General features: G+C 44.1%; 1 protein-coding gene across 1 annotated transcript in view; it reads left to right on the top strand.

Moving 5' to 3' along the window:
* LOC144828415 (uncharacterized) overlaps nt 1–25,645 on the top strand; it is a 91,185-nt gene that overhangs the window by 49,198 nt on the left and 16,342 nt on the right. Inside the window, exons 7-12 of the mRNA XM_078686540.1 lie at nt 746–837; nt 5,894–6,024; nt 15,485–15,579; nt 16,560–16,637; nt 20,208–20,304; nt 23,119–23,282. Coding sequence (XP_078542666.1) covers nt 746–837; nt 5,894–6,024; nt 15,485–15,579; nt 16,560–16,637; nt 20,208–20,304; nt 23,119–23,282 — 657 coding nt within the window. The remainder of the gene's footprint in view (nt 1–745; nt 838–5,893; nt 6,025–15,484; nt 15,580–16,559; nt 16,638–20,207; nt 20,305–23,118; nt 23,283–25,645) is intronic.

The raw sequence follows: 25,645 nt of genomic DNA, 5'->3' as shown, positions 1-25,645 counted from the left end.
ACCACAAGATGAGGACCTCAACGTTCAGACAAAAGAGCAGGCGCATTCTCCCTGACAAGGTTTAGCCTAAAATAGTGAATATGTTTCAATACTTGTGAGTTAGTATTTTAAAAATCAGACATAGGAAGAACAAATTAGATAGGCAGAGAATCAAATTTAGGACAAATCAGTAAAGCACTGAATATTAATTTGTACTAGTGACGGGCAATGTTGATGAAGGTACGTAAGACGATAACAAGGCAGTACAGTCCAGATTCAATGATGTAAAAATGATGATCATTTATCCGCGAGGCCAACAGGACTCCAAGATACTCTTAAAGGTTGTCAAATTTGTAAAAAAAAGAGTTTTGTGAAACAAGATTGTCTATTGGCAACTGGAAATAATGAAGAGAGAAATGGCAAAATGTATAAGCAATGACATCGCCCACTTTAAGCCATAGTAGAATATGCATTATGCGGAATTCTCGGTTTCCTCCTATCTTATGTATTTGATTCTGAAATTACAGTGCAAATTTCACGTTAGGCCTAATAGTGATTAGAAGAATAAATAATAGATTCCTATTTTTCTAATGTACAGCATGAATATTATTTTAATTGAAAGTGTTTTTAAACGAATGTCATACCTGAAAGAAGGTTATCTGGAATTCTTGCCTTAGAATTAGATGAAATGTTTAAAGGTGAATGTGAAATAACCCAGTGAAAGTATGAAGATTCTTAATTGATTTTATTTGTATTTTTCATACAGATGTGCAGAGAAAGCCGGAAACAGCTAGAACTACAGCAGGAGGTGTACTGCCAAATACTGAAGCAAATGACTTACAACAGAAGCTCGAACAGGTACTGAAAAAAAAACAGATACAAAAAACCTCCTCACAATGGGCCTTATTTATGAAGGCCTTGCGCTGCCGGTGCGCCACTTTTAAAATGGAAAAAAGTGACGCACCGGCGGCGCAAGGCCTTCATAAATAGGGCCCATTGTGTATAGCCGCTAGAGTAGTCTTTCTGACGTTTCTACAAAATAGGCCTAATGCCACAGTTTTGCCATTTCTAAGCGCTGTAAATAACACGTTTTACTGCTAACCAGTTTAATGCTCCTAAATGTAGTGACCTCGAAGGATGTAAGGGTGCTGGGAGTCACATCAGATGCCTGAAACTAGTGTCAGTAGTTGGGCTTCACATCTAGGTGCCGCCCTAAACCTACAGCCTTACCGTAATTTAGGGAAGATTCGGGATTAAGAAATGTAGAGTATTCTCCACTCTGTAAAGCACCCAAGTACCTAATTAGATAACATCAGAACCTTAAAATGAAAACCTGGGGGCATATTACCAAGGGCCATTATCGCCGCTTTAGCGGGACTTTTTCCCGCTGAAGCGGCGATAATTTTATCGCCCTATTACCAAGCTGTCGCTAACACCAGTTAGCGACAGCTTGTAGGCGGTAGCGGGCATCTTGGGCCCCACTTTGCATGTCAGCAATAATTATCGCTAATTGCAAAAAACACAGTTGATGGACAGAATGCAGAACAATGTCATACATTCACCCCAGTACAAGGAGCATCCCCAGCCCACTCGGGGTAAAATTGCAAAAAACACAGTTGATGGACAGAATGTAGAACAATGTTTGATTCTGGTCTGGGAAAGACACGGCTTGGTAGTTCGGACTGGACTGTTCCCATGAGGCACAGGGTCAGAGCTGATTTGCATATAGCCAGTGTCTAACCCAGGGTGGTGTGGAGTGCAAAAAAACGATGGATTTAGGCCCAGATCCTTGTACTGGGGTGAATGTATGACATTGTTCTACATTCTGTCCATCCACTATGTTTTTTGCAATTTTCACCCCGAGTGGGCTGGGTATGCTCAGACGTGAGTCCCAGGCTCTCCACACCACTGGAGTCAAGCTATCCAGGCTGATGAAGGCTGATAGCCAGAAACCGGTCCTTGGATGCTTGATTCTGGTCTGGGAAAGACATGGCTTGGTAGTTCGGACTGGACTGTTCCCATGAGGCACAGGGTCAGAGCTGATTTGCATATAGACATTGTCTAACCCAGGGTGGTGTGGAGTGCAAAAAAACGATGGATTTAGGCCCAGATCCTTGTACTGGGGTGAATGTATGACATTGTTCTACATTCTGTCCATCCACTATGTTTTTTGCAATTTTCACCCCGAGTGGGCTGGGTATGCTCAGACGTGAGTCCCAGGCTCTCCACACCACTGGAGTCAAGCTATCCAGGCTGATGAAGGCTGATAGCCAGAAACCGGTCCTTGGATGCTTGATTCTGGTCTGGGAAAGACATGGCTTGGTAGTTCGGACTGGACTGTTCCCATGAGGCACAGGGTCAGAGCTGATTTGCATATAGCCAGTGTCTAACCCAGGGTGGTGTGGAGTGCAAAAAAACGATGGATTTAGGCCCAGATCCTTGTACTGGGGTGAATGTATGACATTGTTCTACATTCTGTCCATCCACTATGTTTTTTGCAATTTTCACCCCGAGTGGGCTGGGTATGCTCAGACGTGAGTCCCAGGCTCTCCACACCACTGGAGTCAAGCTATCCAGGCTGATGAAGGCTGATAGCCAGAAACCGGTCCTTGGATGCTTGATTCTGGTCTGGGAAAGACATGGCTTGGTAGTTCGGACTGGACTGTTCCCATGAGGCACAGGGTCAGAGCTGATTTGCATATAGCCAGTGTCTAACCCAGGGTGGTGTGGAGTGCAAAAAAACGATGGATTTAGGCCCAGATCCTTGTACTGGGGTGAATGTATGACATTGTTCTACATTCTGTCCATCCACTATGTTTTTTGCAATTTTCACCCCGAGTGGGCTGGGTATGCTCAGACGTGAGTCCCAGGCTCTCCACACCACTGGAGTCAAGCTATCCAGGCTGATGAAGGCTGATAGCCAGAAACCGGTCCTTGGATGCTTGATTCTGGTCTGGGAAAGACATGGCTTGGTAGTTCGGACTGGACTGTTCCCATGAGGCACAGGGTCAGAGCTGATTTGCATATAGACATTGTCTAACCCAGGGTGGTGTGGAGTGCAAAAAAACGATGGATTTAGGCCCAGATCCTTGTACTGGGGTGAATGTATGACATTGTTCTACATTCTGTCCATCCACTATGTTTTTTGCAATTTTCACCCCGAGTGGGCTGGGTATGCTCAGACGTGAGTCCCAGGCTCTCCACACCACTGGAGTCAAGCTATCCAGGCTGATGAAGGCTGATAGCCAGAAACCGGTCCTTGGATGCTTGATTCTGGTCTGGGAAAGACATGGCTTGGTAGTTCGGACTGGACTGTTCCCATGAGGCACAGGGTCAGAGCTGATTTGCATATAGCCAGTGTCTAACCCAGGGTGGTGTGGAGTGCAAAAAAACGATGGATTTAGGCCCAGATCCTTGTACTGGGGTGAATGTATGACATTGTTCTACATTCTGTCCATCCACTATGTTTTTTGCAATTTTCACCCCGAGTGGGCTGGGTATGCTCAGACGTGAGTCCCAGGCTCTCCACACCACTGGAGTCAAGCTATCCAGGCTGATGAAGGCTGATAGCCAGAAACCGGTCCTTGGATGCTTGATTCTGGTCTGGGAAAGACATGGCTTGGTAGTTCGGACTGGACTGTTCCCATGAGGCACAGGGTCAGAGCTGATTTGCATATAGACATTGTCTAACCCAGGGTGGTGTGGAGTGCAAAAAAACGATGGATTTAGGCCCAGATCCTTGTACTGGGGTGAATGTATGACATTGTTCTACATTCTGTCCATCCACTATGTTTTTTGCAATTTTCACCCCGAGTGGGCTGGGTATGCTCAGACGTGAGTCCCAGGCTCTCCACACCACTGGAGTCAAGCTATCCAGGCTGATGAAGGCTGATAGCCAGAAACCGGTCCTTGGATGCTTGATTCTGGTCTGGGAAAGACATGGCTTGGTAGTTCGGACTGGACTGTTCCCATGAGGCACAGGGTCAGAGCTGATTTGCATATAGCCAGTGTCTAACCCAGGGTGGTGTGGAGTGCAAAAAAACGATGGATTTAGGCCCAGATCCTTGTACTGGGGTGAATGTATGACATTGTTCTACATTCTGTCCATCCACTATGTTTTTTGCAATTTTCACCCCGAGTGGGCTGGGTATGCTCAGACGTGAGTCCCAGGCTCTCCACACCACTGGAGTCAAGCTATCCAGGCTGATGAAGGCTGATAGCCAGAAACCGGTCCTTGGATGCTTGATTCTGGTCTGGGAAAGACATGGCTTGGTAGTTCGGACTGGACTGTTCCCATGAGGCACAGGGTCAGAGCTGATTTGCATATAGCCAGTGTCTAACCCAGGGTGGTGTGGAGTGCAAAAAAACGATGGATTTAGGCCCAGATCCTTGTACTGGGGTGAATGTATGACATTGTTCTACATTCTGTCCATCCACTATGTTTTTTGCAATTTTCACCCCGAGTGGGCTGGGTATGCTCAGACGTGAGTCCCAGGCTCTCCACACCACTGGAGTCAAGCTATCCAGGCTGATGAAGGCTGATAGCCAGAAACCGGTCCTTGGATGCTTGATTCTGGTCTGGGAAAGACATGGCTTGGTAGTTCGGACTGGACTGTTCCCATGAGGCACAGGGTCAGAGCTGATTTGCATATAGCCAGTGTCTAACCCAGGGTGGTGTGGAGTGCAAAAAAACGATGGATTTAGGCCCAGATCCTTGTACTGGGGTGAATGTATGACATTGTTCTACATTCTGTCCATCCACTATGTTTTTTGCAATTTTCACCCCGAGTGGGCTGGGTATGCTCAGACGTGAGTCCCAGGCTCTCCACACCACTGGAGTCAAGCTATCCAGGCTGATGAAGGCTGATAGCCAGAAACCGGTCCTTGGATGCTTGATTCTGGTCTGGGAAAGACATGGCTTGGTAGTTCGGACTGGACTGTTCCCATGAGGCACAGGGTCAGAGCTGATTTGCATATAGCCAGTGTCTAACCCAGGGTGGTGTGGAGTGCAAAAAAACGATGGATTTAGGCCCAGATCCTTGTACTGGGGTGAATGTATGACATTGTTCTACATTCTGTCCATCCACTATGTTTTTTTTATAATTATCGCTAATGACATGCAAAGTGGGCGTGCCAAAATGTCAGTCGCTGCAATCGCTATCGCCTATGATCAACACAGGCGTAGTTTTGGAAATATTTGCGCTAAGCGCGAATATCTCCAAAAGCTAACGCCTGACTAGAGCAGTTCTTAGCCATGTTATCCAATGAGAGGTGGATAACATGGCTAAGAGCATTGTCACTGTAATGCCTGAATATCGCTGTATTGGCAGTGATATTCACGCATTACGCCTGTTTTTTATCGCTCCTGAGATAAACCTTGCTAATAGCAAGGTATCTCAGCGATAAAAACAGGTGAAGGGCGGCAATACAAATATTCCCGCTAAGCCAACACAGCGATAGTTATCGCTAGTTGTTGGTAATATGCGCCTTAGACTATCTACTCAAGCTTATTCTCCTAATAAGAGCTCCATTCCACCGAGGTTGTACTATACATTTCAAAGCATTGTGATGGATCTGGACGCTGCTAGGTTAAGGCAATATTTGCTGGTCACCTTAGGGCAACTCACAATGTGATCCCAGATTGCAAATACAGGTCTTAAATATTGTATTGTTACAAAATAGAATAGGAGCACCAAAATGGCAAAATGACTTTTTTACCTGAGGAACAGCTACAAGCAGTCAGCACGCGCTAGAGGAGATAAACAGGGCATTTTGGGGCCAGGGATACTTGCAGCAATGGACACAGTTTAACACCCACCCTTGTTCTCTGAATAGAGTAGTTAGTTATGTGTTTGATACACTGCCTTTGGAAAGGATCCTATCTCATTCCAGCTTCTACCTCCTTCTGTCGCAGGGACAGCTCCTTCCGGTGCTGGCAGCTGCTCTACATCATGGCGGCCTACTGTCCTTGCTATGAACCTCTCCTCAGCACAGTGCAACAGTACCTGAAAACCGTGGTTAGATGTGGCAGCAACACCTTAGTTGGTAAGAAATGCTTCGGACACCAACAAAAATGAAACAGAGGGCGTGCCGGGTAAAGATCCACACACACAAGTTTTCCATTAAGAGGAACAACTCCTGCTCTTTTAAGTGTAGTGACTGGTAACCAAAGAACATAGAGAAACTAAAGGTACAGCCAGGAACAAGTTGCAACAAATACATCAACAGTGTCACCCCATTTTTTTTTAGTTTAGTTTAGAAATTAGAATAAGAAAGGGCTGTCCTTTGTTCGTCAATTTGTCCGATCTTTACCATGATGAGTGTCGTGCTTAACTCCGCAGTTTGTCTGATCTTTACCTGCATGTGTGTTGGGCTTAACTCCTCAGTATGTCTGATCTTTGTCTGGATGAGTGTTGTGCTTTACTCATCAGTTTATCTGATCTTTACCTCGATGAGTGTTGTGCTTAACTCCTCAGTTTGTCTGACCTTTACCTGCATGCGTGTTGGGCTTAACTCCTCAGTATGTCTGATCTTTGTCTGGATGAGTGTTGTGCTTAACTCATCAGTTAGTCTGATCTTTGCCTGGATGAGTGTTGTGCTTAACTCCTCAGTTTGTCTGATCTTTGCCTGCATGATTTTTGTGCTTAACTCATATGTTTGTCTGATCTTTGCCTGGATGAGGGTTGAATGTAACTCCTCAGTTAGTCTCATCTTTACCTGGATATGTGTTGTGTATGACTCCTTAGTTAGTCTCATCTTTGTCTAGATGAGTATTCTGCTTAACTCCTCAGTTTGTCTGATCTTTACCTGCATGTGTGTTGAGCTTAACTCCTCAGTTTCTCTGATCTTTACCTGCATGTGTGTTGGGCTTAACTCCTCAGTTTCTCTGATCTTTACCTGCATGTGTGTTGGGCTTAACTCCTCAGTTTGTCTGATCTTTGCCTGCATGAGTAGTGTGCTTAACTCATCAGTTTCTCTGATCTTTACCTGGATGAGTGTTGTGTATAACTCCTCAGTTAGTCTGATCTTTGTCTGGATGAGTGTTGTGCTTAACTCATCAGTTTCTCTGATCTTTGCCTGGATGAGTATTGTGCTTAACTCATCAGTTTGTCTGATCTTTACCTGCATGTGTGTTAGGCTTAACTCCTCTGTTTGTCTGATCTTTGCCTGGATGAGTGTTGTGCTTAACTCCTCAGTTTGTCTGATCTTTACCTGCATGTGTGTTGGGCTTACTGTTGTAAGGGAAGAAAGACTGCCACAAACGATTTGTTGCTTAATTAAAGAAGTGTTTAATAAGAGCTACAGAGATACGTTGATGTCCCCATAAAGGCTAGCAGGAAACTGATCTTACAAACTGCAGACATAGAATACAGATGACACAAGAATCTAAATCGAACATACAAGTTAAAGGGAAAGACCCAACATAGGTAATATGTGAATACAACATATCCTCTTCCCTTCACTCATTAACTATACCAACTTTATATGGTACCTATAAAAAAACATAATGAACAAAGTGAACAATTTACAAAGTCAAGCAGTACAATAAAACAAAATCATTAACAAAAAAGAATCTCATGGATGATCGCACAAATAATCTTTTAAATAACTAGGAGGACGCCTGCATCTCTGATTAAAATGAACTCTCCTCTTATCTGAAGGCACCATAGTATTATCTTCGGTACCATTTTGAAGAAATCTTTGACCTCCACGTACACCTCTAACATTAGAAGACACCATGGTATCACCTTCGTTATGAATCCGAGGATACTTTTGTCCTACACCACCTCATACTCTTTTCCCATTATCTGATTCTTCTGATATAATGCAACTCTTCTTAAGTTCCAATGTTCCCCATTATATAAGGTCACAAAACCATTGTGAACTGATTTAACTTTAAATGGACCCCTGAACTTCGTCATACCACAACCAATACGTCCAGGTTTAACCTTCACTAAATCATTCACAGATATGTTCCTAATACTTGATTTCTTTCCTACTCCTTCTGTTCTATCATTGCTTAAATTCGCCAAACCAATGCAATCGTTCATCCATGCCGGTATGAGTTTTGTACCAGCAGAACGTCCTCTCATCATTCTAAAAGGAACCTCCCCAGAAATATTATTCTCAGTGGTACGGTAAGCCCACACCAGGTCCTCCACCATTTCTGTAACAACACCACCAGTTTACACATCCATTTGTATAGCACCTTTCACCATGCGATTTGCCCTCTCCACAATACCGTTTCCTTGTGGGTTATACAAAGATGTCCTACAATGAACAATCCCACACAAATTCAGATACTTGACCATCTCATCAGATGTCAATTGTGTTCCATTGTCAGTTATCAGCTTCGCTGGAAAACCTTCCCTGAAAATTTCTGACATCAACCAAAGGTACTATATTTTGAGAACAGTCTATAGCCAAGTGAAAGAACAAAGATTACAAACCAATAGATATGAACAAACCATTGATGATATGTGAACCCAGTCTGAAATCTGTTGATCCATCGTCGGCCACCAAAAATACTCCCTCACAAGCTTCTTCGTAAGAGACTGACCAAGATGCCCTTCGTGTGCCAACTTGAACAAAGCAAATCTTAAATCATGTGGCGGAATAAACTTATCCAACTAATCAATGGGAAAGGATCACTTGTCCACATCACTGGGTCACTACTGTTTTTACTGTTCCTGGTGGAGGCTGCATATCCAAAACGAACCCCATGATTATGCACACACGTGTCTTATAGCGGAGAACAAAGATATACCGCTACCCAGACTCACCCAACACGTGCATGAGGGTTTTTTTACTGGAGACACAACACCCGAGTCTTGCATACCTTGGTTTATGCAGGACAAGTGATCCTTTCCCATTGATTAGTTGGATTGATAATAGGAGACTGAAGGATCAGACTCTCTTCCTCCCCCCATTGATTGATAGGAATAAACGTATCCTCTTTCATCACTATGTTTTCGTCTTTATCAAAAATAGACAAGTCATCCAAAACCTTTAAATATGGCCTAACAGCAATCGGAAGCGTGCTCTCACACCTCGTGCCCTTAACAATCAGTTCTTTTACATACCTCATAACCTCATCTTTCGCCATACACTCATTCCACTGTACCTTCCCTATTGCACCGCGACACAAACCTACAATGTCATCAATAGCTGCAACAGAGCCTTCACACTGAGATAGCTCCACGCCGGATTTATCTACCTCATACCACGGCAATGGTAGTCTCGACAAACCATCCTCTTGCGCATTCTTCCATCCAGGAACATAATCCATCTTATAAATAAATTCTTGCATCCTAGCTGCCAACCTTGCCAATCTTGCCGAACTTTTTCATGCGCCACCCGGAGACAAAATTCTTAACAATGGCTTATGGTCCGTTTGAAGTTTCAACTGAAATCCCCATAAATACATTCTAGAGTACTCACATCCCAAGGCAGCTGCCAATGCCTCCCTTTCAATAATTGAATAATTCCTCTCAGAACTAGTAAGAGACCTCAATGCAAATGCTACTGTCTTAATCCCAGAACCATGGTGTGTGCCAAAACTGCCCCTATCCCGACTGCACTAACATCGACAGTCAATACTGATTTAAATTTTGTGTCAAACGGAGTAAGTATGTTTGCCTCACATATCTCTTTTTTAATATTTTCAAAAACCTTTCCTTGCTCCGCTGCCCACTCAAACTTACAACCCCTCCTTAACAATTTTCTTATACCCTCAGTTTTATCAGCAAAGTTTCGCACAAATTTTGCATAATATTCTGTCAGACCTAGGAACGATCTTAATTGATCTTTATCAACAGGTGTATGAGCTTTTCTTATAGATTCCAATAAGTCTCTCTTTGGTTTCACACCATTTGCTGAAAGTGTGTAACCCAGGTATTCCACCTCCTCGACACCAGATACGCATTTTTCTTTCTTCAAAGTTAAACCTGCACTCTCCATCTTGTTTAATACTTCATTCAAGATCATATTGTGACGCTCCATTATTTCCCCAAATAACAAAACATCGTCCTGAAAGTACACAACATTTTCCAACCCCTTCAAGACTAAACCCATCATGCGCTGGAAAACTCCTGCGGCGGATGCTAGTCCAAATGGCATACGTTTAAATTGAAACACCCCTTCAGGAGTTATGAATGCCGTCAACTGCTTTGATTCCTCGTGCAACCTAATCTGGTAATACGCACTGCGTAAATCTAATTTCGTAAAGAACTTTCCTCCTTTTAACAACAGAACTAATTCATTGATACTCGGTAACGGAAAGTTATCCACAATTATATTCTGGTTAAGCGTGCGTAAGTCCACACAGAATCTGTATTTGCCGTCCGATATGGTCGTGATAACTACTGGTGAAATCCAACTTGATGTTTCTATTTGTTCAATTACACTTTGCTCCAGAATATCACACAGCATCTTCTTCACTTCCTCTCTAGCTATTATTGGTACCTTCCTCACCTTATGTTGCATGGGAACTGCATCCCGCTTAAGAACAATTTTGTGCACATACTCCTTCAATTCACCAATCTCCTCCTTAAATAAGCTAGTCATCCCTTCCACAATTGACTCCGTTGTCATTTCATTCACCACAATGAATTGGTTCTTTGCCCTAGGATTTATTATAATGTGTAAGTCATACTGATGGCCCCACCCCAAAATCGGTGGTCCTGATTGAGCAACATATACCTTCCCCTTCACTACTCTGCCTTTAAAAACAATATCTGATAACATGTACCCAATTATATCTATTCTCTCGCCCTGATAGCCATTAGGATTTATATCCTTTGGTTCCAAAATTACATCAGGCCAATTTTGCTTAAACAAGTACTCTGGAATAATGGTCCAAAATGAACCTGAATCTACCATTAACTCAGTTTCCTTCCCTTTGATAATGAACATAGCGTTTGGTCTCTTCCTCCTCCCAGGCTCCATTTCCAACTCCTCATCACTTATACATAATATTTTGTCCGCTCCCTCAACACTGCATCCCGGGGCTTCACTCTCATCTCCCCTTGAACTACGGCTATTTTCATTCTACCCCCAGACTTACACATTTTATAGAAGTGACCTTTCTTCCCACATTTCTTACACTCTTTGTCTATTGCAAAACATTTTTTATATTCCGCTGTGTGATACGTGCTTCCACACCTGGTGCACATTCTTCCCGTATTCCTATACTGGTCAGAGTTGTTAAAAACATTCCCAACGTATTTCTTACTACCTTTCTCACTCTGCTCTTCCTATAATCTACAGCGGCTACTTCCTCTTCTTTTTCCACACAAGACACATTTTCTTTTACCTTCTCCTTCCTTTCCATCTCTCTCATACATGCATCTGACTCCTCCACCACCTTTGCTATTTCTATTGCACTTTGTAGTGAAGGATTCTTCGCCGCCCACAGCTTCTCCTGCATTTTCTTATTCCTGCATTGCACAATCAGTTGATCTCTTATCATCTCATCCCTAAAGTTACACTTTATCGACAACTCCCTCAAACGTGTCACAAACTGGTCAACTGTTTAATCTTGTCTCTGTGGCTGTGTATAAAATTTGTGTCTCGCCCTACCAATATTCACCTCCTTTGAATACTGATTTTTTAACCTTGCCTTAGCTTCAAGGTACACATTTGAGATAACCCTTCCTTCTGCATTTGTACCAGTAGGTAAAAATGTAAAGGCGTGCTGCCCCTCTTTTCCTAATGTGCTTAACAGTAATGCTTTCTTCCTTGCAGAACTGAAGTCTTTCCCATCCAATGCCTCTATATAATTTTCAAAGATCTCAATCCATTCGTCCCATTCTACCGGCGGATCCCCACTTTGTTGCAGGAATAATGGAAGTGTTATTACATTCAGATTCTCCATGTTGTTTCAAGTGTTGCCCGAAGTATACCAAATTGTATAATACAAGTAGCACAGTTTATATTGTTCCGCGTCTATCCACTTTTGTCCAGGCAATCCTTTTTTATTTCTTACTTCCTCGTGGGATGTCCTTCAAACAAAGTTCCTCTCGCGTTGTCAGTCTTACCAACCTCACGCCTTTGTCTCACGCTTTTCTACACTGCCGATCCAATCCAACGTTTCCTCCCGATCCTTCGCCTAGCAACCTCTTGTTACTTTCAGCTTTTTCGCACTGCCGATCCAATCCGACGTCGCCTAGCAACCTCTTGTTATTTTCAAGATAGCCACCACGTCGTTTATCACTTCCTACGCTCCTTAGCGTAACGCGTCAACACGCACGCTATCCTTTGCGTTGTCCTCATTACTGCGCCACTTCTAGCGCTGCTCCGTGACGCTCGCTCTCCTTCACGCTGACACCGCTGAGTTCTCTCCAGCCTCAGTGTCTTCACGCACGAGAGCACGTCATCGTTCCAACAGACTTCCAAGGTAGCATTTTCTAAACTTTTAAATGTAATCACCCGTCTCCAGCACAATACGACAAGTGCGTTTTCCAGCCTTTTTCCAACTTAGTCACTAGCACGTTTCCAATCGTACCTTATACTTTTAGCCACACTTTTCCGCCTTTTCTCCTTTTCTTTCTTTTTTACAGTTCAACTACTTCAAATGCTCCAACTCATTTGATTCTTTCTTTCCCACTTCATCTCTTCTTCACCTGCGCTTGAAATTTTCTTCACACTCCTTGTATCTATTTTCATCACACGCGAAATATCTTTTGATTCCTTACTTCTTCTTTCCTTTCAATTTCTCACGCGTTGTTCTTATTCCATCAACCGAGTTTCTTTTAACTCACTCTGTGCTCCAATCCTCTGCTAGCCATCGTCGCCATCTGTTGTAAGGAAAGATAGACTGCCACAAACGATTTGTTGCTTAATTAAATAAGTGTTTAATAAGAGCTACAGAGATAAGTTGATGACCCCATAAAGGCTAGCAGGAAACTGATCTTACAAACTGCAGACATAGAATACAGATGACACAAGAATCTAAATAGAACATACAAGTTAAAGGGAAAGATCCAACATAGGTAATATGTGAATACAACACTTACCTCATCCGTTTGTCTGATCTTTGCCTGGATGAGTGTTGTGCTTATCTCCTCAGTTTGTCTGATCTTTGCCTGGATGGGTGTTATGCTTACCTCATCAGTTTGTATGATCTTTGCCTGCATGAGTATTGTGCTTAACTCATCAGGTGGTCTAATCTTTGCCAGGATGAGGGTTGTGCTTAACTCCTCAGTTTGTCTGATATTTGCCTGCATGAGTGTTGTGCTTAACTCATCAGGTGGTCTAATCTTTGCCAGGATGAGGGTTGTGCTTAACTCCTCAGTTAGTCTGATCTTTACCTGCATGTTTATTGTGCTTAACGCTTCAATTTGTCTGATCTTTGCCTGCATGTGAGTTATGCTTAACTCCTCAGTTAGTCTGATCTTTGCCTGGATGGATGTTGTGCTTAACTCCTCAGTTAATCTGATCTTTACCTGGATGAGGTTTGTGCTTAACTCGTCAGTTTTGTCTAATCTTTGCCTGGATGAGTGTAGTGTGTAACTCCTCAGTTAGTCTGATCTTTGCCTGGATGAGTGTTGTGCGTAACTCCTCGGGTTGTCTGATCTTTGCCTGGATGGGTGTTGTGCTTAACTCCTCAGTTTTTCTGATATTTTCCTGGATCAGTGTTATGCTTTACTCCTCAGTTTGTCTGATCATTACCTGGATGAGTGTTGTACTTAACTCCTCAGTTTGTCTAATCATTACCTGCATGTGTATTGGGCCCAAATCCTCTGTTTGTCTGATCTTTGCCTGGATGAGTATTGTGCTTAACTCCTCAGTTTGTCTGATCTTTGCCTGCATGAGTGTTGTGCGTAACTCCTCAGTTTGTCTGATCTTTGCCTGGATGGGTGTTGTGCTTAACTCCTCAGTTTGTATGATCTTTGCCTGCATGAGTGTTGTGCGTAACTCCTCAGGTTGTCTGATCTTTGCCTGCATGAGTGTTGTGCTTAACTCCTCAGTTTGTCTGATCTTTGCCTGCATGAGTGTTGTGCGTAACTCCTCAGTTTGTCTGATCTTTGCCTGGATGGGTGTTGTGCTTAACTCCTCAGTTTGTATGATCTTTGCCTGCATGAGTGTTGTGCGTAACTCCTCAGGTTGTCTGATCTTTGCCTGGATGGGTGTTGTGCTTAACTCATCAGTTTGTCTGATCTTTGCCTGGATGAGTGATGTGCTTAACTCCTCAGTTAGTGTGATCTTTGCCTGGATAAGTGTTGTGCTTAACTCCTCAGTTAGTCTGATCTTTACCTGGATGAGTGTAGTATGCAACTCCTCAGTTAGTCCGATCTTTGCCAGGATGAGTATTGTGCGTAACTCCTCGGGTTGTCTGATCTTTGCCTGGATGAGTGATGTGCTTAACTCCTCGGTTAGTCTGATCTTTGCCTGGATGAGTGTTGTGCGTAACTCCTCGGGTTGTCTGATCTTTGCCTGGATGAGTGATGTGCTTAACTCCTCGGTTAGTCTGATCTTTGCCTGGATGAGTGTTGTGCTTAACTCCTCAGTTAGTCTGATCTTTGCCTGGATGGATGTTGTGCTTAACTCCTCAGTTAATCTGATCTTTACCTGGATGAGGTTTGTGCTTAACTCGTCAGTTTTGTCTGATCTTTGCCTGGATGAGTGATGTGCTTAACTCCTCGGTTAGTCTGAGCTTTGCCTGGATAAGTGTTGTGCTTAACTCATCAGTTTGTCTAATCTTTGCCTGGATGAGTGTAGTATGCAACTCCTCAGTTAGTCCAATCTTTGCCAGGGTGAGTGTTGTGCGTAACTCCTCAGGTTGTCTGATCTTTACCTGGATGAGTGTTGTGCTTAACTCCTCAGTTAGTCTGATCTTTGCCTGGATGAGTGTTGTGTATAACTTCTCAGTTTGTCTGATCTTTGTCTGCATGAATGTTGTGTGTAACTGTTTCATTAAAAATTGTTTCCTAGTTTAGTGCTGTGTTTGGTTCATCAGTTTGATGTGTCTTTGCCTGATTGAGTCAATATCCTTAACTATTGAGTTTAGCTGGTGTTTGCTTGTATATGCCTTTTTTATTGAGTACATCTCTGGTCAGTTGATTTAACCAGTTAGTTCATCAGTACAGCAAACATCTATCTGAATGTGCTTATTCTTTATTTAGTGTGAAGCACAGATATCCAAGTGAATGCTCTCCATTGTTGCTCAGTTCAGCTAGTCTCTTATCAGTTAGTTATTTCTACATTCCATAATTCTGTCTGATATTTATCTGGTTGAGCTTTTTCCTTGGATGCACACTTTAAGTCGGGTTTGTCTGGGTGAGCGTCTTTGATTGCTCAGTTCAGAAGGTAATCGCATGGATGAGTGTAGCTATTGGGTGTGCAGGTCAGCTGATCTGATTCAGAACATCAGGACATTTTCTTTTTGTTTTGGTGTTGTTGGGTCATCTTTACCTGAATAATTGTTGTCAATGGTAGCTCACTGAATACAGTCTCCTGTTTGCTGCAGCAATAGTACATTCTAATAGTTCTCTTCTTGACCTAGTGCTTGGAAGAGCCTGCTACCAGCAGCTGAGACGAAGCTCTAGCATTGGAGGCCGCATCTATTATCCCTCATCGATGGAGATCAAGGCTTTACTGGTACGATGTCAGGCACAATGGCCAAGATTTACTAACACTTTGCACCAGGTTGCATCACAAAAGGGTTGGATTTAGATTTACTTTTGAGTGCACAACTTGTTATGTGCCAGAAATAGCGCTAAACTAACGCAAAACAGTGTTAGGCACTACTTTTTATCAAGGGTCGCACTATGAGTGGTTTGTGGGCTTTCCCATGTATCCTCCCACAGATTTTGATGCAAAGCCCTATTTACTAAAAAAGGATAGACAGGGCTTTGTGCTGAAAATGTACACCTCTTTGAGGCATGTGCAATGTTGGAGAAGTTTCATTTTCTCCAATCTTTTCTAAAGTTGTATGTGTGCTATACTGAACATTACACATACAGACTTGGCAACATTCCAGTGGGTACTCTTCCAATAAGAATCCTATGGCAGACACCACTCACACACCCTTGCTCCATGGTGCAAGGGTGTATGCTTATGGTGCAAGAGTGTATGCTTGGCTCAAGGCAGCGTAAAGTGCTCTATCGCAGGGTAAAAGAGGTATCACACCATATCTTAGTAGTTCTAGTGCGTTCTGCTCTCTCACTACATGAAACGCTACATTCCTTGAATAATTAGCATAATTGGCCCAATGTATGTAAAATGCACCTTCAAGCTATCAGGGTTTTCTTCCAATAACAATATCAAACAATAGAGCACATGCCTACCTAATAGAAATGTCCATCGCTCTTCTGTTGATATTTAGATTATGAGTGCGTGCATAAGGCAATCGTGCCTAGATCTGGTACCGCCCACTGGTAGTCAAATAAGACGTACATTGCACAACACTTCCAAGTCTTGCTCTGTTTGTACTCACCGATGCACGTGGTGGCTGGATAGACTAGAGAAAAAGATATTCACAATTATTGCAGCTGGACTACAAGTGGTAGTTCTTCATCCTGGGCCACCCACAGCAGCAGTTGTCTTCTCTTTCGGTAATACCTTTCTTCTAACCGCAGGTGGGAAAGGGTTTGCGGTGGATCTTCGTGAACCTACCAGGAGCCCAGCGGCAGTCGTTGAAAGTCCACATGGGGACGGTAAGAAATCATCTTCATAACGTTCTTAGAGGCACGTTGCCCACCAAAGTTTAGACCCTGTATTAGAATGCAATGGACTAGAGGGATGTTTGGGGGGGGGGGGGTGGGGGGGTGGTAGGAGAATCCTGGCAGAAGATTGCAATGGGGCTGGTGAGCTGATTACGTACTGAGTTTGGGCCCTCCACTCTCAAACCCTCTGTGCTTCACTAGCAAAGAGATAGACTTAGACATGAAAGAATAAAGAAACAAACACATGCTTTCCTAAAACATTAACTCACTTTCTGATTATCTCAACAAAATCTAGGGTCAGAAGGCCCTAAAACAATCTACAATATCTTAACTAAGGAATTAGATGGGATACAGGGGAAATGGGGTACAAACACAAGACTTCTTCAGCCAGACTTAGGATTTCCATATTCAAGGTCTGTAAAATACATTGTTCCAACTTGAATTTGGGGGTCACGCCTACTCTCAATTCTCATCTAGTATAGTTAGTGGCCAGGTAATGGGGTCCCACTAGGCATCGTCCACCCTCTGCCTTGCTGAAGTCTGGTGGATACCGATTACCCTCCACCTCTAGCCATGTCCTGGGTTGCAAAGATGGTTCAGAGACAGGTAGGCATATGATGCCTCAACATCTCATCTCAAAACTAGGTATTCAGTCCAGAACCAGGCAGATCTACATAAATAATGTCCTGGTTGCTCATCATTCCTTGTGATCGGTGCCTTCTCATCGGTCGATGGACCAAATACTGGTTATGTGTGCGGTGAGGTTGCACCTACCCACTGATACTTTGTTCATCAATCAATCAGTAATTTTATGAAGTGCAACTACTCACCCGTGTGGGTCTCAAGGTGCTAGGTGCTTTACAAGTACATACATTACAAGTGGGGAGGGGGCTTCTGCAGTGCAATCGAAGAGCCACGTCTTGAGATCCTTCCTGGTTTGGGGCAGCAATGGTGATTGCCGTAGGTGCAGAGGCAGGGAGTTTAAGGTCTTGACAGTGAGGTAGGAGAAGGATCTTCCTCCAGCCGTAGTCTTGCAGATCCGTGGGATGGTGGCCAGGGCCAGTTGGGCGGAGAGGAGATGCATGGTGGGAGTGTTGAAGGAGAGGCGGTGGGAGAGGTATGCAGGTCCACATTAAGGAGGGCTTTGCAGGCGTGAATGAGGAGCTTGAAGGTGATTCATTTGTTGACAGGTGTTCACTTGCTTGTCATTGTAGCTCTCAGTTTGACAATTGCGAACAATGTCTTGGACCCAGTGGATTGAACAGAGAGCGTCAAATGTATGTTTCTTAAATATAAGCCCTAGTTGACCTATGACAGCACACAGAGGTTTTCAGACTGGTCCTCCGAATAAAGTCATTGGGCAGCCATCTTGTTCTTTCCTCTGACATGTTTTGTTCTCATATTAATTTCCTCGGATAGGAAAATCTATGATGAATTAAGTTAGTAGAACAGAAATTCTGATCTTAAAAAATTGAGGAGGGTTCAGTTAAGAGTTATGGGTTACAGGTAAAAGTGCTGATTAAGTTGAGGAATCATAGAAGGGAAGGTTTATATGAAATGTAAAAACACTATGTAATGATGAGCATTCTTGAGAATGTCTAACATCTCCTGGCATCTTTACGGTAACACCGTGAGGCTGTATATGATAGTTATTGCCATGGAGATATCACTTATGAAGCCCACACTCTCACTAATAATCAGTCCTAAAGGGCAACCCCACATCTAAAACAGAACCCCTTACAAGCGGCTTTCCTCCAAATCAACCCCCGCCAATAGCCCCTTCCAGTACAAACCTGGGGGATATTTACAAGGAAATGGTGCAGCTCTGCATGCAATTTAACAATGCTGCACGGTTGTATGATATAGGCAAGCATGGCTAAACCATGCTAGCCTCTGCCATGCTGCCTGAACCACGAATGCGTCTTAACCACACATTCCTTTACCATGCATGCCTTTACCAGGTAATTTCATGGTAAAGGCATGAATGGTACAGGGGTATACGTGGCTACGGTCATGCCCCTCCTCAAGCTAGAAATCTCCTACCTGCACTGTGGGTCAAATACCCTGGCCTTCTCCCCCCCACGCTGCCCCTAACCCTTAATATACACTACCCGACCATCTCACACCCCCACTGTCCCTAAAACTACCCCAACTCATTCCACTGCCCTTACACCTAAAACCCTAACGACTCTCCCCAAAGCCCTAAAAACTACCCTAACTACCCATTCCCCTCTCCCTAACCTGAGGCCTAAAACTCTGTCCCTGACCCTCTCACACCCCGCACTGTCCCTAAAACTGCCCCATCCCCTACCACTGCCCTTAAGCCTAATACCTAACCCCTACTTAAAAAAACTACCCCGACCGCCCCTCAGCCTTGAAAACTACCAAGACCCTCCCACAACCCTGAAAGCTATCCCGACCGTCCCCCAGCCATAAAAACGAACCCTGACCCCCCTCCCCAGCCCTGAAAACTACACCGACGCTCCCACCACCCTGAAAACTACCCCGATCCTCCCCAGCCCTAAAAACTACCTCTGACCCCCTGCCCAGCCTGAATATTACCCAGACGCGCCCCCAGTCCTGAAAACTACATCGACCCTCCCACCACCCTGCAAACTACCCCGACCCTCCTCCTCCCTGAAAACTACCCCGACCCCCCTCCTCCCTGAAAACAACCATGACCGCCCTCCCTGAAAACGACCCAGACCACCCCTGAAAACGACCCCAACACCCCTCAGCCCAGAAAATATCCCCTCAACCCATACAAACTACCTCCACCAAACCCTGACCTGACCTGGCCCCAGCCCCACTTACCTCACTGCATCTTCTCTTTCTGGCGTCTTACTGCTTCCACCTAGTTGCAGGCAGCAGCTAGACCGCGCACTGCCTTAACCACGCATATCCGTGGTTAAGGCATATGCGTGGTTAAGGCAAGCATGGTAGGGCTTGCGTACTCAGAACACGCATGGCTCTGCCCGCTTTGTTCCAACTGTTTCCCACGCTGCACTGCATCATGTAAGGAAACGCAGGGATGTGCTGTATTTACAAGAATAAGTCACACCCCAGTGTTGTTCTTCCACCCACCTAAATATCCTATACTCGCTGCCACTACTCCTCTTCCATGGTTTGCGAATGCTGTTGCACATATGTTCACTATTTTGGTGCAGTTTCAATGCGCCTTGATCACTATATTTATAACACATACACTCATGTTTTTGTTGTTACTGTTCACAGTGCAGATCTATATAAAACTACAGATAAATAAGTGAAAGACTACAAAAACAAAACTGGGGGATGCAGGTATATTAGCATTCCGCAAAACGACAAAGATTATTGTCCAAATTATGAAAAAATAGTATTTCAAAATTAATTAGTTTGAGAGAAATCAAACATGAATGGCCTCAAAGTGATCCATTAGCACAAAAATTCACTTGTCTGGAGTTTCTGATGCCAAAATCTTATTCAGATTTAAATATGTACTGTGTAACAACCGTAAATATATGTCACACTACTGCCAAGGAACACGTGCACTTACCTCAGTCTTACCTTCCCTCTCTGTAGACTGTTGGCGATGTAACCCAGAGTCTGTGCGAGAGGCTGGGAGTCACACAGAAGGAGCACATGGAAGAGTATGGCGTAACCTGGGGAGACAGTTCAGGTCAGTACGCGCTCCAGTGCATGGACATGGTCATTGATCTCTTACATGACCCTTCTTGAGTATGTGTTTCTATGCATGGATGTAGTCATTGACCCTCCTACAGGACCATTGTAGAGAATGAGGTCCCATGCATGGGTGCCGTTATCGTGTGTCTAGTACTCTTGCACCATCCTTCCTTGGGTACACACTACTCGAGAAGGGGTCAGTTACACTCCTCTGAGTGCACACTGCTATGCATTGGCAGGCATCATCCGTCCTGCACATCCTTCCTCGAGTACACACTCCCCCGCATGGGTGCAGCAATCATCTCTCCTACAGAATACACTCCCCGCATGGGTGCAGTCATCATTCCTGCTACTGAATACTTCTTTGAGTGGGCACTCCCATGCGTGGGGGAAGTCATCGTCCCTTCTACGGAACACTTCTTTGAATGTGCACCCCCATGCATGGGTGTAGTCATCAATCCCACTACAGAACACTTCTGTGTATGCACGCCTATGCATGGGTGCAGTCATCGTCCCTTCTACGGAATGTTTCTTTGAGCATGCACTCGTATGCATGGATGAAGTCATCGTCCCTTCTACGGAATGTTTCTTTGAGCATGCACTCCTATGCATGGATGAAGTCATCATCCCTTCTATGGAATGTTTCTTTGAGCATGCACTCCCATGCATGGATGAAGTCATCGTCCCTTCTACGGAATGTTTCTTTGAGCATGCACTCCCATGCATGGATGAAGTCATCGTCCCTTCTACGGAATGTTTCTTTGAGCATGCACTCCTATGCATGGATGAAGTCATCATCCCTTCTACGGAATGTTTCTTTGAGCATGCACTCCCATGCATGGATGAAGTCATCGTCCCTTCTACGGAATGTTTCTTTGAGCATGCACTCGTATGCATGGATGAAGTCATCGCCCCTTCTACGGAATGTTTCTTTGAGCATGCACTCCTATGCATGGATGAAGTCATCATCCCTTCTACGGAATGTTTCTTTGAGCATGCACTCCCATGCATGGATGAAGTCATCGTCCCTTCTACGGAATGTTTCTTTGAGCATGCACTCCCATGCATGGATGAAGTCATCGTCCCTTCTACGGAATGTTTCTTTGAGCATGCACTCCCATGCATGGATGAAGTCATCATCCCTTCTAAGGAATGTTTCTTTGAGCATGCACTCCCATGCATGGATGAAGTCATCGTCCCTTCTACGGAATGTTTCTTTGAGCATGCACTCGTATGCATGGATGAAGTCATCGCCCCTTCTACGGAATGTTTCTTTGAGCATGCACTCCTATGCATGGATGAAGTCATCATCCCTTCTACGGAATGTTTCTTTGAGCATGCACTCCCATGCATGGATGAAGTCATCGTCCCTTCTACGGAATGTTTCTTTGAGCATGCACTCGTATGCATGGATGAAGTCATCGCCCCTTCTACGGAATGTTTCTTTGAGCATGCACTCCTATGCATGGATGAAGTCATCGTCCCTTCTACGGAATGTTTCTTTGAGCATGCACTCCCATGCATGGATGAAGTCATCGTCCCTTCTACGGAATGTTTCTTTGAGCATGCACTCCTATGCATGGATGAAGTCATCATCCCCCTTACGGAATGTTTCTTTGAGCATGCACTCCCATGCACAGGATTAATAATCACCCTTTCTATGCCCCCCCCCCATTGTGAGTTTGCACTTTTATGCATGGGTGCAATCCATGCCGTCCTGCAGAACCAATTCTTGAGTGTGTTTTCAGCACTCCAGTCTCACGACACAGTTTTCAATTCGCTGCCAATGCACAATGTAATTTGAAGTATAACTACGATTTAGGTTAATTTATGTAGTATTCTCTATGAGTTCATCCAGTATTACTAACTTAGGATGTACATTACCTTATTGGATTGATACATTTAGTTCACCTTCTCACAATTCAACAGTTGTAGATCAGCCATAGTAGGGTACCAGATTTACAGTATTGTGATATCATGTATGTCTATTTATGTATGTATGCATGTGAACATAGCGAGCACAAGCCTAACTGTTCTGCAGTCGAGGGCTGCACAAGCGAGATGGAAGTACAACTTACATACAAGTAGGGGAGTCATTCTTCACACAGCGACTGTGCGGATGGATCAATAGATCTAGTTACTAGCAGGCGATGTGTTCCTTCAAAGACAGATCTTCAGCTCTTTCTGGGCCATGCCTAGAGATGGGATCTGATGGATCACCATTGGAATCCTAAAAATCCTGGGCATGTCGCGCTTCCCGGTCCCCAGCTGGTGATGCCATTGTTGCGTTGGCTGCTGGGCCTCTGGTTATTGTCTGGCTGGTAGGGTGGTCGCTTGGAGTATTGTATGTGGTGCTTGAATGGGACGTCTTGAAACGTGGTGGCTCAGGATGTCCTGTCCAGTCCAATGCTGACCCCCTTCCATGATGGATAGTTGGTGTCTGGGATGTCCTGAGCCCAATGTTGCTTCTGTTCACGCACAAAAGAATGATAAATTGAAAGTCAAATACTGAGGCATTGTTGAAAACGATGGGATATTATCGAATAGAACCTGGAAAAAGAGTCCAGTGATAACCTCAGTAAATAAAGCTCATAGTATTGGTTTTGTAGATCAAAGCTTAAGACTGCATTTAAAAACCCACCTGTTAAGAATCTACGTAAAGAAATAATGTGTAGATTCCCTGTCGCGAGATAACCTAACTTCGATCTCCAGGTTACCTACTGCCCCGTGGCTACGTCCATATCTTAAATAACTTTGTTAATAATAGAAATATTGATCCAAATATTAAAAGTTATGACACTTCTTTTAGAGAGACTACAAAGCCCCATGAGGTCCTCCCTCTACATCTTGGATATTCTGCAGGATCTTGAGAACCAGAAGACCACCGCCACATCGTTGTGGTTTTACCGGACCAGCTGGGCAGAGGCGCTAGTTCTTGAGAACAAGCTCTCTATCGACTTGCAGTATCAGCAGGTGAGAGGGTCTCTGTGGCACTCTACATGTGCGGTGTTGTGTCTTGTGTACTCATCTTCTCTTCACTATCCCAATTTTTTGCAGGCTTGTGAGTAGTTGCACCTACTGTATGTAATGATGGTACTGTGATAGTCCTTTACAGTGCCATGATGTCCATGTCTCTTGGCCTATAATATATTGATATATTCTGTACATACATAAATACATATGATTCCCATGTGTCTAAGTCTGTAATAAATGTATATATTCTGTACAGTAGAGAAGAACAATATCCTTTAGACCAGATTGCAAACTCTAATAGTCAACCATTCTGCGCATTACATTCAAACTAGTATATGCTCTCCATTAAATCACATGCACACGTAAGAGGATTACGCCATATCTTGGGAAATATATGGCATAATCCTCTTACCTGTGCATGTGTTTTAATGGAGAGCATATACTAGGTTGAATGTAATGCGCAGAATGGTTGACTATTAGAGTTTGCAATTTGGTCCAAAGGATATTGTTCTTCTCTACTGTACAGTGCCCTATTCCTTTGGTTTTAAGGGCTCCTCTTTGTTTTTACTATATTCTGTACATACATAAATACATATGATGCCCATGTGTCTAGGTATGTCATAAATGTATATATTCTGTACATACATAAATACATATGATGCCCATGTGTCTAGGTCTGTCATAAAGTGATATATTCTGCACATACATAAATACATATGATGCCCATGTGTCTGGGTCTGTAATAAATGTATATATTCTGTACATACATAAATACATATGATGCCCATGTGTCTAGGTCTGTTATAAATTGATATATTCTGCACATACATAAATACATATAGTGCCCATTAGAAATGGTGTTTCTGGTTGGTTGGGTAGGGTATGCACCCAAACCAGGCCAAACCCACCACTCTACTCAGGACAAGGGAGCTACACACATAGATTAACCCCTGCTCACCCCTTGGTAGTTTGGCAGAGCTGTCAGGCTTATCCCAGAGGCAATGTGCAAAGCATTTGTGCAACACACAGGCACACCACAAAAAGAGACTCTACACAAGGATATATAAAAATATCCTTTGTATTATACACTAGCAGCCCGTCCCGACGTTGTCCGGGAGCAATTAGGCTTTAGGGCCCCCGCCCAGCCCGACGTTGTCCGTGGGTACCCCGGAGCCTTCCTCCATATATTGCAGTATTATACCTCTATGTTTACTTTGTAGGCTTTTGTAACCTGCACACGTCACTTTTTCCTCCTGTAATGCACCGTTTGGCTCACTTTTGTAATGCACCGTTTGCTTCCTCTTCCATTTTGTTGGCTCACGATTGTCATTTTTGCTTCATTTAATGTCACGTTTGCCTTTGTATTTTGCCACCGCTCACCGCTCCTAAATAAATAAATAAATAACCTACCTCATCCACCGCTCACCGCTCCTCCCCGCCTGTCCGCCCCTCCTCACCGCCTGTCCGCCGCTCCTCCCCGCCTGTCTGCCGCTCCTCACCGCCTGTCCGCCGCTCCTCGCCGCTCCTCACCGCCTGTCCGCCGCTCCTCACCGCTCCTCCCCGCGCTTATGTCCACCGGTCCTCTTCGCGCTCCTGTACGCCACTCCTCCCCGCGCTCCTAACGTCAGCACCGCACGTCGCGGCCGGCGCTTCTTCCAAGGAACTACTTTTTTTTTATTTGGTACATTTTTGAAATTACATATATTAAGTTTATATAGCCTATGTCCATCTGCATACCCTGACGATTACAACGATGTATCGGGTGAGTGGATTGGCGCTGTGGTTCCCGAGTTTACCCGCCTCACAGGTTCAAAGTTCTTCCTTTATAATAGTAGTATAGATAAAACACATAGACCACAATCACATAAATCACTGTGCCACTAGGCACTCGTCATAAAAAGGCATATAAAATGCACAGTTCATCAATCACTTTGCCAACCAGGCAATTGGCATCATATCACAGGTAGGGCAATAACATAAAGTCACATATACTGCCCATGTCCTAAGCACATATTACGCCTAACATCACAGTTGGAGCAAACAGTAAATAGTTCAAAGTTGCACCAGTCATAAAACATTGTAAAGCAACATTTTTGTGCATAGTATGCAGTTCCTGCAAATGATACTGGTTATGATGTCACTGCGAGGTAAAAGTGACTTGCATCCACATATCAGGGCATCACAATGCAGTGGTTATGAAAGCTTTCCGCAAATCACCAATTCCATTACAGTGGGTGCCAAGTATGTTAGCAGTGATAATCTGTCATCTGCTGCATAATCTGCAGATATTAAGGAAAAAATGGGCTTCTAGCTCAGACGCATCAAAATGTACTAAAAATGTGGCAATGCGCATTCGCGCACAG

Source organism: Lissotriton helveticus, chromosome 4_1 (assembly GCF_964261635.1).
Source record: "Lissotriton helveticus chromosome 4_1, aLisHel1.1, whole genome shotgun sequence".
Lineage (NCBI taxonomy): Eukaryota > Metazoa > Chordata > Amphibia > Caudata > Salamandridae > Lissotriton > Lissotriton helveticus.
This window is presented reverse-complemented; position numbering and strand designations above follow the sequence as displayed.